The sequence below is a fragment of the Nematolebias whitei genome, chromosome 11 (assembly GCF_014905685.2).
Source record: "Nematolebias whitei isolate Nwh7 chromosome 11, NemWhi1, whole genome shotgun sequence".
In the NCBI taxonomy this organism is placed as follows: domain Eukaryota; kingdom Metazoa; phylum Chordata; class Actinopteri; order Cyprinodontiformes; family Rivulidae; genus Nematolebias; species Nematolebias whitei.
The window spans coordinates 35,193,693-35,207,701 of NC_056508.1; the positions used below are offsets into that span (position 1 = coordinate 35,193,693).

The window sequence follows — 14,009 nt, forward strand, 5'->3', positions numbered from 1 at the left end:
GATTGCTAGTATCACTCAGCCCTCTGTGAGTAGTAAACAGCCATCAGTGTGCTAATGATCCATCGTTAGGCTGATGGTCCTTCTTGAGCATGTGATCAGCTGGTTTTGGATGTCAGCAGCGAAACTGGTTGATCCACTCTGGGAAGGCGCTATTTAAGAGACTGAGCTGAAAACAGCACCTCAGACTGAGGAAGTCTCTCGGATGAGAGACGAAACGTTTCTACATTTTTTTGTTGTTTTGCTTTGTTTTTTGTTTTTTTTTTAATGTCCAGAGGACCAGATTTAACTTTTTTGGATTTTTCCACCTGGATTATTGAGCATGCATCAGGATAAGAATATGTTGGGGTTTTTCGTAGTTTTTTTTTTTTTTTTAACTGAATGAGCACTTTTTTTTTGTTTTTTTTTACAAAAATGATATTCTCTAAAAATATTTAACATAATCTGTAATGGCTACTTCAGTAAATATGTATTATTTTACATGGAACAGGAAGAGCACAGGCAAGTCATTAGTCAAACATACAATTGTCAGCTCCAGCACGGTTTTTGTCATAATTACATGGTTTTAATTGTACAAAGAATTCAAAGTATTTTGGCAGTAACCTGGTTTTATCCAAGATATGGGAGTTACTAAAAGAAAAAAAAAAGAAAATTTAGCTAAAAACTTTTTAAAAACAAAAAATCTGACAAATATGAGTCTTGAGGAGTCTGTTGTTTTTTTTTTCACCCACTGGTGAAGGCAAAAAGACAAAAATGATTTTGCCTCTTGCTTTAGCAAAATATCTCACAAACTACTATAGAATTCATTAGAACTCTGAAATACTGCACACAAACAGCTGACCAAGTTTAGGCATTAACCTCATTCAAGTTGACTGCCACAGCTAAGCAACTTGATCAAACACAAACCCAACTCAATCAGTATTGCAAATTCTGAAAGGAATTTTGGTGTGGCAAAAGCTGAGCACAACCCCTAATATATTATTTAAACACTAAATATTTTTTTTTGATATTTAATTGAAATTTAGGGCTTAATTATTGCCTTTGGCTCTTTGAAATATCTCTTGAACCTCTGCTGCTACCATGTTATACTACTAGCACTCTCTGGGATTGTCAGGATGTGCAGCAAAACTGCTGGCCTAGCGTTACAGAACCTCACTGACCTACACACGACTAGGTCAGTGAACAAGGCCAGGCTGATTCTGGCAGATCCTGATCACCTGCTCCATGGTGAGTTCAGGTTGCTTCCATCTGGATGCAGGTATCTGCAACCCAGATGTAGGATGAATAGACTGAAAAACTCATTCTTCCCTGTAGTGATCAGGTTTCTCAATGAACATTGATGACTTCTGTACTGTTTTTATAACAGCTCAATGTCTTGTGTAGTATGGATGTTTTTGGGTGCCTATTTGACTGTGAAACAAATTGCCTCTTGAGGATAATAAGGATACTTGATCTTGAACTAGCACATCCACATGAAGCCAAACAATAGATGTAAACACATCTATCCCTGAGACAAATCTTTGTGATGACAAATCCAATCATTAATTAGCTAAACCAATAGGACATCAGTGACTTGACTTCACCTGGCTTTTTGTTTTTATAATTTGGAACAATCTTTAGAAATGTCTTACTTGAAAAAGAATAAAGTTAGAGAGGCCAGACTGAGAAGGTTTGGACATGTCAAGAGGAGGGACCGTGGGTATATTGGTAGAAGGATGTTAGAAATGCAGCTGCCAGAAAAAAGACAAAGAAGAGATATGGATGCTGTTAGAGAGGACATGAAGGCAGTTGGATGTGTAGTGAGGACAGAGGATAAAGAGGACAGAGTGAGGTGGAGGAGGATGACTTGCTGTGGTGACCCCTGAAGAAGGGAAAAGCTGAAAGAAGAAGAAGAAGAAGTCTTACTTGAAAAAGGAGGGGCACAGGTGGGTCCATAGTCAAACTTGCAGCATTTTTCATCTCCAGGGCAATCTTTGTCATATTTGCATGGTGGTACTTGCTTGGAAGGACTGAAGATTTTTGGACAGACCCCTGGTTTTAGAGAAATGGTGGTTTAACATTATTGTGTGTCTACTGTCCAGATTAGTTAAAGAAAAAAACAAAACAAAATAAAAACAAAACAAATGTTACTTTGAACACATGAAATATAAAATAAGCTCACCAGGTTTTTGGGTAATGGAGTAAGTGGGCACAAACAGACAAGATGCTATCAGCAGGACAGCTATTGTTGAACAGTGTGTCTTCATGTTGATTTATCACAGTCAGAAATGAGCTCTTGAATCCCTGTTTGGATAAAAATCCTGGTAAATAAACTGCAGTCTGAGCAGCACAGAGAATGCTGGGTTCTTGTGTCTACAGAGCTCCATTTCAAATATATAGTGGCAACAGACACACCCAAATATAGACTTTTTTGTATGCATTATTTAAGTTCCTTTTGTAACAAAAAGGTTAAAGTTGAAATCACGTTTGACAACAATTGTGTAAGTGTTGCATTCTTTTCTTCATTGAATGCCGACTACTGTTGCATTTTTTGCACTTTTGTTTACGTTCTCAGCTAATTTTTAAAACTTAGGTTAGAAAGGCCAGCTATGTGCAGGCAATACATTTTCCAAAATAGATAAATGAGCTTTTTTTTAAATAACTCAAAGATTAATATTTTGTCATAACTGGACTTGATCTGATTTGCTTCAAACTGCAGGGCATTCAAACTGAGTTTTGCACCTGCACCTCCCAGAGAGGTGATTCCTGACCAGTAGAACTCGTATATTACGTTAAGGTTAAGATAATGTGGCAAGCTTGGGAGTATGGATTTTTTTTTCTTAAAATTATAGCAATGCCACCTTAGGACTTTCACCCAAGGAAATAATTTATATACAAAAAGGCACCCAGGTTCATCCACAATTAAGTAGGAGACTGTGTTCCAAGATAACATTTTATTAAACACCATGTTAAAAAAAACAATTTTTAATGGAGGCAGTACTGATTCTTAATAAAATAAATGTTTAGCCAAGGCTGAAGCTTCCCAGTGATCAGTCAACTTAAAAAAAAAAAAAAAAAAAAGGATGGTTCAAGGTAACACAAACACAGAAATTCAGCCAAAGCTGTGATGCACAACATGAGTGGAAGGGAACAAAAAACAGACTGGACTGCCAAAAAAAACAGACTGGACTGCCACCTACAGCCTTCAACCTGGAACAAAATAGGAAATCAAGTAAAAAAATAAATAAATATGGCTAATAGTTAAGAATTATAAATCAAAAATATGGGCTTCACACTCACACACATACAAAAATAACCATATGGCCCCAGTATTTAGGTAAGCCAATCTTCTCTCAGGTAAGGCATTGCTTGATTGTGGTGATTCAAGCAGTCTGCAGGAGCTTCGGATGTTATCAACCCATTAAATGAGCGTTGTTAGTTGTTTATCTTCCCCATAGGTTGCGTTCAGACTATCCCTCCTACCTTAGTAGTTTGAAAGGTACAAATGTACGTTGTTATTGCTGATAATATGCAGCATCGCACGTATATGAAACCGGAAGGTTTTTCTTTTTGTTAGCTTTATTTAACCCTTTTCATAAACCTAACACAGGAGGGGCAGTTTGAACGCAACCTATGGGGATGATAACCAATAATGGACATTTAATGGGTGATAACATTTGAAGCAGGTGGGTAGGCTTGAGCAGAGTAAGGACAGCTGGGATCCAGCTGAACCAGCTGAAGTAAAAGGTAAAATAATTTAAAGCTGTACTAAAATGAGCAGAGCAAAGCAGCAAGCAGCTGGCGTGGCGTTTGTCTATACGATACAAATATTGTAATAAAGTTTTAAAAACTGGATGGCAGAACAAACAAAGTGTACATACCACTTCTGCTGATCACATCACCCCAGGAGAGGAGAAAGTCACATCCTTTGCGACGGGTGACACATGCCAGTCACTACTGCATGAACAAAAACAGATTAATCAGCTTAAAGCCAAAATGGTAACCAGCCAGTGTAAAGGTAAACTGTACGTACCACCCAGGAGGAAAGCAAACAATTCTGTCCCAACATTTAGTGGATAACATCACACCAAGCACTAGCTGTCAAAATATAATCAGTTAACCACCAAGTCCAGACTGGCAAACTTCTAGTGAAACAGACAGTCCATACCCACACAGGTAATACATGGTGAAAAGCTGATCAGGTGAACACATCAGCACTTCCAGGTAACCTGGAAGTCAATAACACCAAAGCGGAAATCACAGCAAGAGAAGCACAACTACTTACAGTAATATGCCCTCTCCTGGCGATTGGCCAGCCAATTAACACTGCAGTAACCAGCTTTGGGAGCAGGGGCAATAGTCATACTGCTACGATAAGATAAGATAAGATAAGATAAGATAAGATGAGATAAGATAAGATAAGATAAGATAAGACTTTATTGATCCCGCAGGAAATGTTGTGCCAGAGTTTCAGTACAAGGGAAAAAAACACAAGGAATCACACAAGATATAAAAAATAACAGAGAAAATAAAATTACCAAACACTTAAGTTCTAAAACAGGTCAGGTGCAGACAGAAACATTAAAGTGTGTATTGTAGTGCAGGATTCATGTTATTGTTCTATGTGCAGAAAGGGAGAAGAGTTGAAGTTTGATAGCCACAGGAAGGAAGGACTTCCTGTGTTGTTCTGTGGAGAACCTCGGTGGTCTGAGTCTATGACTGGAGGTGCTGCAGTAAGAGTCCAGTGTGTCATGCAGGGGGTGGGACGTGTTGTTCAGGATCTGGAGCAGTTTCCTCAGCATCCTCTGCTCAGACACCTTTGTCAGAGACTGCAGGTCCACTCCCAAAACTGAGGCAGCTCTCTTGATGAGCTTATCGAGTCTGTTGGTATCAGCTTTCTTCATCCTGCTGCCCCAGCACACCACAACGTAAAAGAAGATGCTGGATACCGCTGAGTGGTAAAACATCTGCAGCATGGTCCCGCAGACGTTAAAGGACCTGAGTCTCCTCAGAAGAAAAAGGCGACTCTGCCCTTTTTTGTAGAGGGTATTGGTGTTAGCTGTCCAGTCCAGTTTATTGTCTAAGTGGACCCCCAGGTACTTGTAGCAGTCCACAGTGTCCACCTTAGTACCCTTGATGTGTAGTCCACCTGCAGCTCTTTTTTCCAATGTTGTTGCAGGTGGTTCTGTCCACCACACCTCTGTATTCAGCTTCTTGGTCACCAGCGATGCAGTCCACAATGGCAGAGTCATCCGAGAACTTCTGCAGATGACAGAATTGTGAGTTGTACCTGAAGTCCGAGGTGTAGCCTGTGAACAGAAACGGCGAGAGGACCATCCCCTGAGAAGCCCCTGTGCTGCTCAGTATGGTGTCAGAGGTGGTTGATGTTCTGCAGGCTCATACTGTGGCCGATCTGTGAGGTAGTCTCTGACGCAGGTGACCAGCGAGTCATTCACCTTCATGTCCAGGAGCTTACTGCAGAGTAGAGCAGGTCTTATGGTGTTAAAAGCACTGGAAAAGTCGAAGATCATGACTCTTACAGTGCTGCCTGCCCTGTCCAGGTGCATGTAGGCTCTGTGCAGCAAGTGGATGATGACATTGCCAACTCCAATGCATGGCTGGTATGCAAACTGTAGGGGGTCTAGGTATGGTTCCACCACTGATCTGACATGCTTCAGGACCAACCTCTCCAGAGACTTCATGGCATGTGATGTCAAGGCCACAGGTCTGTAGTCACTGTGTGAGTTTGATTGGTTGTTTTTCGGCACTGGTTCCAGGCATGTTGTTTTCCACAGAGCAAGGACCACACTCATGCTCATCATATGATTTTCTATTAAATTTGAATATTTTATGATCAGCTTGTTGGTTGTTCAGACCCAAATGTCCTTTGGTCTAATTGTTAGCCACATAATTAATGTATATAAATTAAACATGAATGCTGGATTAACAATAATACTGGAAATTAATTTTTGTATACAAAGTTCAGGTCAAAGCTTAAAAACCTACATTTTAGTATAAAAACAGAACACTAAAATGAATGAGAAGGTACTGGAGCATTCAGATCAACACAACCAGATTGTGTAATAGCTTATTTCCACAAGTCAGCAAACTCCTCAACTCTGGACGCAGACAAACACACATGATGGACTCTGACACCCCCCCCCCCCACACACACACACACACACACACTCTAGGCTAATACAGTATTGTGCACTTTTTCATATTGCACAAAGAATATAACATTTTGTGTAAGCAAGCGATAAATCTAAAAAGCAAACTTAAGCACATTCACTACCTAGCTATATGTCACTTCCTGTGGAAAAAACAACAACAAAAAATAAAATAAAAACCTGTAAAACAACAACAAACTTCAGAAACATTTTCACCAACCTGTCCTCAAACAGATAACCTCCTTAAGATCACATTTCCAGTCAGTCATGTCCTCAGGTGAGGCCTCAGAGTGGGAATTTGTGGTAAAACAAAGGAGAAATTGTTTTGGATGTTTTTTTAGTTTGCAAGAAAATAATTAAGTTGTCAGACAGCAATCTGAGTAGAAAATGTTTAACAAAACAAATAATGTTGAGTTGAAAAGTCCATCAGTTTAGGTGGGATACTTGTTTTCCCTAAATGTCACTTTGAAGGAGGACAAATGGTTGCGCTGTCATGGCACTTCATGTGAAACTAAAAGGAATTACCTTTAAAAAAATTACGCTTTAAATTTGCATGCATTTTATTTAGATATCTTCAAGTCAGATTTTATTCTATTTTAATTAATTCTATTTACAAAAATAGTAAATTAAGTGTTTGAATTATTTGTTAAGCCTCACCTGTTAATTGATTGGTTCTATTTGTTGGTAAAGAACATTGTCTTCATGTGCCACACAATATGAAAACACACCAAAGTGAACTTTGTAAAATTGTTTTTAAAATGTGTTTTTTATTTAAACCAGCTTTTATTATCCAATGTGTGATTTCCGTATTTAAAGGTAAAATAATCATGACTTTGCTGAAGAGTATGAACATTGATTTAGACCGCATAGAACTGAATTGGAATGGAATGGAACGCTTTTTATTTAATTAATTTAAAATTGATGGTATCAAACTGGATAGTTGAATCTAACAATTTTGAATGGAATGAGTTAATTCCTGGTAAAAAGTGTAAAATACTTTACATGATTATGTTGGGAAAATTTCTTGTTCACTAACATTGTTTACTCAGAAGAACAACAACTCAAAGCAAGTGAAGACTTTTAACTGGCTTTCACTTGCAAGGGAATTCGAGACAACAGTATATCCATACATGCATATTGTCACAGAATTGGCCTTGAACTTCTGCTGACTTTCATGACATTAACAGTTCAGTGGAGTGCAGTAGGCATTCCTTGGTCCCAAAGCCAGCTGCGGTTCCAACTAACAAAAGCCCGCTATCATGTTCTATTGTGTGGTTGAAGCCAGGTTGCAGACAGGACTTGGGAACTCAATAATAAAATAAAGAATATTTATTAAAATTAATTAACCATGCTCCAGTTTAATACCAATCAATTTTAAATTAATTAAATGAAAAGCTTTCCATTTCATTCCAATTCAATTCTATGCAATGTTAATACTTTTCAGCAAAGTCCTGATTATTTTACCTTTAAATACGGAAGTCACACATTGAATAATAAAAGCTGGTTAAAATAAAAAAAACAATTTTACAAAGTTCACTTTGGTGCATCTTCATATTTTTTGGCACATAAAAAGACAACGTTCTTTAACAAAAAATAAAATAAATCAATTAACAGATTATCAAGTCTTAGTGAGGTTTAAAAATAATTCAAACACTTAATTCAATATTTTTGGAAATAGAATTCATTGAAACAGAATACAATCTGACTTTAAGACATCTAAATACAAAAACATGCATAAAGCGTAATTTTTAAAAGCTAATTCCTTTTAGTTTCATGTGAAGTGCCACTACCTTTCAGGTTTGGATGACAGCGCAACAATTTGTCCTCCTTCAAAGTGACATTTAGTGAAAACAAGTGTCCCACCTAAACTGATGGACTTTTCAACTCAACATTATTTGTTTTGTTAAACATTTTCTACTCGGATTGCTGTCTGACAACTTAATTATTTTCTTGCAAACTAAAAAAACATCCAAAACAATTTATCCTTTGTTTTGCCACAAATTCCCACTCTGAGGCCTCACCTGAGGACATGGCTGACTGGAAATGTGATCTTAAGGAGGTTATCTGATTGAGGACAGGTTGGTGAAAATGTTTCTGAAGTTTGTTTGTTGTTGTTGTTGTTTTGCATTTTTTTCTTTCCACAGTAAGTGACATAAAACTAGGTGGTGAATGTGCTTAAATTTTGATTTTGAGAATTGTCATTTGTTTGCACTAAATGTTATATTCTTTGTGCAATATGAAAAACTGAACAATACTGTATTAGCATTGAGTTTTGTGTGTGTGTGTGTGTGTGTGTGTGTGTGTGTATGTGTGTGTGTGTGTGTGTGTGTGTGTGTGTGTGTGTCTGTGTGCATCTTCAGTGTGACAACTGAATGAAGTTTGGATCAAGATCAACAGTTAATGCCAATGTTTTCAGACAAAATGTTACATAATGTGTGGATCTCTGAGGATGACGCTCAGCTACTACCACACCAAATTTTAGCTCAATGTCTTTAAAACTGACTGCATTATATGGAGACTCCCATAATGGTCAACTATGCTGTATGACACCAGTACTGGGTGAGATATATTGTATCTAAGATGGGAATTTTTTTTAACCTACAATTCCCAAACTGCTGCTAATTGCAAACCAACTTATTGTTTCTGATTCAGTGAAGGCATATTTTTTATGTTGGTGTCTGTTCATCCCTTCAGTTATGAAAACTGATGACAGTGATTGTGCTGGTGAGAAAAGGGGCTGGAAAAATGAGTTGTTCCTGTGAATACAAACTCTGTAATGCTGGTGTTTGTTTGCTGATGAGGTGGATCCAAGTGTCATGGCAGTTTAAAATATTTTGTTTTTCTCTCTTTTAATATTTCCCTTTTTTTTTCTGAATTTGTTTGAAAAATCTTCTTCACAAATTGCTATGCCAAGCTGGAGCAAGGTGTCGGACATGAGTGAAACCACACAATTAATTTTCCTCCTTAATTTTTTCCTTGATCCATCTGTAAACTTTAAAAGAGCTCCTTGCTCACATAACCTCCCAAATTTTTCACACCTTTCAAATTCCAAATGAGTTGAAAATGAGGTGCCATGGATGCCTTTTCATTTACCAGGTGATGGTGCTCGAGTGCTGTCAAGATCCTGGATTTGGTGAAAGGTGTGGCTTGTGATAGCAGGAGGACGGGATCGACACCTGCAGCTGGCTGTCCATGGTGACGAGGAGCTCGGCAGGATGCTGGGAGGAGTGGTCATTGCTTGCGAAATAGTCCTGCCCAGCAATCAGGCCCACCAGGTTCAGGTGGATGGATCGGCATCAGCATCTTCAGCCAGTTACTTCAGATCCACTGGGGGGTAGCCTTCCTGTCCACAGCCATCAGCATCAATAACAACTCCTTAATCCAATCAAATTTAATTTCCCTTAGGGATTAAGAAAGCATTTTTGAATTTGAATTGAATGCAAAACAATTTAGTGAATCAAGAAACACCAAAAAAAAACTAGTTGCACCAAAAAAAAAGTTGTTGCAACCTGGCTCAGAGCCTGAATGTTTGCACAGAAAAAGAGTAAGCAACTCTTCATTTGTTCCTGTTATTAGTTTTCTACATTCACCTTAGAATCTAGCTGTTTTTTTGATACTTTTATTTTTTTAGCCATCCTATTTGTTAAAAAAAAATTAAAAAATCTTTATGACTTTTTATAACTGTTTATTGTTGTCGCTGTTGTGCATTGTTGTCATCATTCTTTGTTGAAATCAGGTCTCTCCTGTAAATGAGTCCTCGAGGCTCAATGGGATTTACTTGTCTAAATAAAGGTTGAATGAATGAATTTGGTCATGGATACATCAAGTTACACAGGTTTCTTATTAAAAAAAGTTTTAAAATATCTTATATGAAAAAGTGAACAAACAAATGCACTGCATTCAACATTTTTCATTCACAAGCACCTTAAAACAATTTTTGGTTTAAGGAAAGAAGCTGAAAAGAGTCCTGCATGACTGCATGCATCCATAATGTATTCATTTCAGTGTTCTTGTTTTATAATAAAATTTAAGTTTTACATTAATCTTCAATCTGAACTTTGTCTACAAAAAATAATTTCCACAGTTGTCCTTGTTGAAGAAAAATAATCTCGCTTTATTTTACTCAAAATTAGATACATTTGACATCTGGAGAAGATTTTTAACGGGTATTTACTTGCAAGGTCAGATTTTTAGGACGTGTTACACAGACAAACAGGAAGTAAACGCACGAAGACCAATCGCAAGAATCTACGAGAGAAAAGAGCATGCTCTGTTCACAAAAGGAGAGCTGTTGGTCAGATTACTTCTTGTTGTGCCATGCACGCTAAAATACTTATTGAATCAAGTGTTTACATATGTAGGTAAACATAGATGTTTAAAAACATGTTAAAATACACAAGAATGCAGGAAATGGCATCTACTTTATTCAAATATTTCTGACCCCCAAACCAGTGTGCTCCCCCATTACAAATGCTTCTGACACCAATGGCTACTGTGTTGTTCAAGCCAAGCGCCATCATCAGCACTGGGGCTAAGCACCCCATAAAGGTCAGATTCTAGAATCATCCCTGCCTTAAAGTAATACGAGTTTTGCTGGTCAAGAATCACCTCACTCTGGGAGGTGTGGGTGTAAAACTCAGTTTGAATCATCTGTGGTTTGAAGTAAATCAGATCAAGTCCAGTTTTGACAAAATATTAAACTCTAAGTTGTTAAGAAAGCCCATTTTTTTTCCATTTTGCAAAACGTATTGCCTGCATATAGCTGCTTTTCTGATCTAGTTTTAAAATTTAGCTGAAAACGTAAACAAAAACTGGAAAACTACAACAATAATCTGCATTCAGTGAAGGAAAAAAATGCAACACATACGTAATTAGTTGTCAAACATGATTTGAACTTTAACCTTTTGTTACAAAATGAACTTAAAAATGGATCAGAAAAAGGCAGTGGACATTTGGGTGTGTCTGTTGCTACTATATATCTTTTGAAAAGGAGCTCTGCAGACACAAGACTCAGCATCATCTCTGTTGCTCAGACTGGTTTATTCACCAGGATATTTATCCAAACAGGGATTCAGGAGATCATTTCTGACTGTGATAAATCAACATGAGGACACACTGTTCAATGATAGCTGTCCTGCTGATAGCATCTTGTCTGTTTGAGACCTCTTACTCTGTTCCACAAAAACCTGGTAAGTTTTTTTTTCTTTTCTGTTAATCTCTAATCAGTTTTTTTTTCTTGTTTGTTTGTTTTACTGGTCTTGAAACTAGACACCCTCATTAACATTAAGCCACCACTTATCTAAAACCAGGGACCTGTCCAAGCCCTCCAATTCAGAATCCAATGACGCTATACTGCAACATTGACCAGGATTGCCCGGAAGATGAAAAATGCTGCATGCGTCGCTGCACCCATCCTGTTGCACGTAAGTCATGTTCCTACGAAAAGTTACAAAATGTAGAAATAAACAGCCAGGTTAAGTCAAGAACGTCCTACTCGTTTAGCTGAATTATGTGCTAATAATTGTTAGCTAATCAATTTGACTACTGTACAAGATATGTTTCACTCACTGTTGTCAAGAATATGAGTGAAACCCTTTAAAGGGTTACAAGATGAATCTGATGTGTCAAAAAATGGTTTAACATGTCAACAAATCAAAAATCAAAAACTTGGTTTTACCATAATTTTACTTTTGGTGCGGGTTAGATTTTTAACCACAGAGGTTCATCTCAGTGACAGATGGGTTTTCATCTACTGTTTGGATTCATATCAATGTGCTGGTATAACATTGTAGTAGCAGAAGTTCATGAGATATTTCACTGACAGCCAGAGCCAAAGGCAACAATTAAGCCCTAAATTTGTATTAAAAAAAATATTAAAAAAATACTGTTTAAAGAATATATTAAGGATTGTGCTCAGCTATTACTAAACCAAAATTCACTTCAGAATTTGCAATACTGATTGAATTTGAGTTATTGTGTTTGATAAAGTTGCTTAGCTGTGGCGGTTAACTTGATTTATGTTATCATCCAAACTATCAACTGTTTGTGTACAGTGTTTCAAAACCATCCATCCATTATCTTTACCCGCTTATTCCATTTTGCGTCACGGGGGTCGCCGGTGCCCATGTCTAGCAATCACTGTGCGAGGGGCGGGGTACATCCTGGACGGGTCGCAAGTCCATCACAGGGCCACATAGAGACAAACGAGACAAACAACCATTCACTCTCTCACTCACACCTAGGGACAATTTAGAGTTACCAATCAGCCTAACATGCATGTTTTTGGTCTGTGGGAGGAAACCAGAGCACCCGGAGAAAACCCACGCATGCACGGAGAGAACATGCAAACTCCACCCAGAAGGCCCCTGGACCGGGGTTTGAACCAGGGACCTGCTCGCTGAGAGGCATCAGCTCTACCAGTTGCGCCACCGTGCTGCGTGTTTCAAAACATTTCATTAAAAGCCACAGTAGCTTATGAGGCATTTTGCTAAAGCAAGAGGCAAAAATCATTATTGCAATTTATGCCTTTAGCAATGGGTGATAAAAACAGACAATTCTCAAGACTCACTTTTGTCAGACTTTTTGTTTTTAAAAGCTTTTGCCTGAATTTTTTCTATTTCTTTTAGTAACTCCCAGGTGTTGGATAAATGCCCAAAAACTTTGAATTATTTGCACCATTAAAACCATGTCAACATGACAAAAACAGTCCTGGGGCTGACAAATGTATGTTTGACTATGGATTTGCCTGTGCTCTTCCTGTCCCATGTAAAATAATTAATATTTACCAAAGTAGCAATTAAATATTATGTTAAATATTTTTAGGCAATTACATTTTTGTAAAAAAATTGGATCATGCAGGTTTTAAATTAAAACGTTTTTTCAAAACTGTCATTATTTATTCTTTTCTATCAGCAATAAAGAGATGTCCAGCCACAGGACTAATGATGCCATGTATAGAACAATGCTCTACAGACAGTCAATGCAAAAAAGGTCAAATATGCTGCTATAATGGGTGTGGACATCAGTGCATGACAATACCAGGTGAAATATTAATAAGATGGTAAAGTTCCATTTCATATTCTCAGACTATTGTACCTATGAGAAAATTGATTATTTTTGTTATATCTGTTTCAGTGCCACCATGATTTTGAGGTAGACGATGGTTCTTCCCTCACTGTCATGAACACTGATGGACTGCAGCAGCAAGAAGTGTTGTCTGAAGACATGGCCAAACCTGACGACACCACTTTTTTTTTTCTTCAATACAGACATATTGATTAAAATATAAATACATTGCTTATGTGTGAGTGTTTGCTTCGGTACATTTTTTTTCCAATGCCTATTTGTTCAAGTTTTTAAAGGTGTTTTGTCATATTTGCATTTTACTGACAAAAAAGTTTGAATATCATCACAGTAACAAATCATTCACTGATGTACAAAGACGTACTATGAGTTTTGGCTATATTTTTTGCATCTTTCTGCTATTCCCTTCTGCAGGTGGTTGCCACATCACACAAGCACGGATTTGGGATTATTTTCATTTAATTTTTTTTACATCAATTGCCCTTCATAACGCAACATGGGCTCAACCTTGCAGCCCCAGAAAAACAAGGGTGTGGCACATAAGCATAATCACAGCCCCTGGTTATCATATAACATATGCACAGAAAATGTAGATGCAATTTATATTTTTGTTGTGGTAATTTAAGTGTAATTTAATGAAGTCTCTGGACCACATTGAAATACTCATGAACTATCTAGAACGACCATTCATCTATGATGTAGTCATCAAGAACAAGACAATGAATGCAAATACAACTTGTTACTTTTACACTCAGCATGCACTGACAAATGACCATGACC

At 37.5% G+C, this 14,009-nt stretch overlaps 1 protein-coding gene across 1 annotated transcript; it reads left to right on the forward strand.

Annotated features, from left to right (window-relative positions):
- The first annotated feature begins 11,155 nt into the window (after positions 1-11,155).
- Positions 11,156-13,302, forward strand: LOC119417665 (perlwapin-like). Its single transcript, XM_037684924.1, has 4 exons — positions 11,156-11,335; positions 11,456-11,569; positions 13,059-13,187; positions 13,281-13,302. The coding sequence occupies exons 1-4, from the start codon at positions 11,251-11,253 to the stop codon at positions 13,289-13,291; spliced, it is 339 nt and encodes a 112-aa protein (XP_037540852.1). The 5' UTR covers positions 11,156-11,250; the 3' UTR covers positions 13,292-13,302.
- Positions 13,303-14,009: the final 707 nt, after the last annotated feature.

Bases quoted from the DNA above. Each gene is read 5' to 3' on its own strand.
- LOC119417665 (XM_037684924.1), top strand. From the start codon at position 11,251: ATGAGGACACACTGTTCAATGATAGCTGTCCTGCTGATAGCATCTTGT. The intron at 11,336-11,455 runs GTAAGTTTTTTT...ATCTAAAACCAG, and splicing joins CTCTGTTCCACAAAAACCTG to GGACCTGTCCAAGCCCTCCA. The intron at 11,570-13,058 runs GTAAGTCATGTT...CTTTTCTATCAG, and splicing joins CTGCACCCATCCTGTTGCAC to CAATAAAGAGATGTCCAGCC.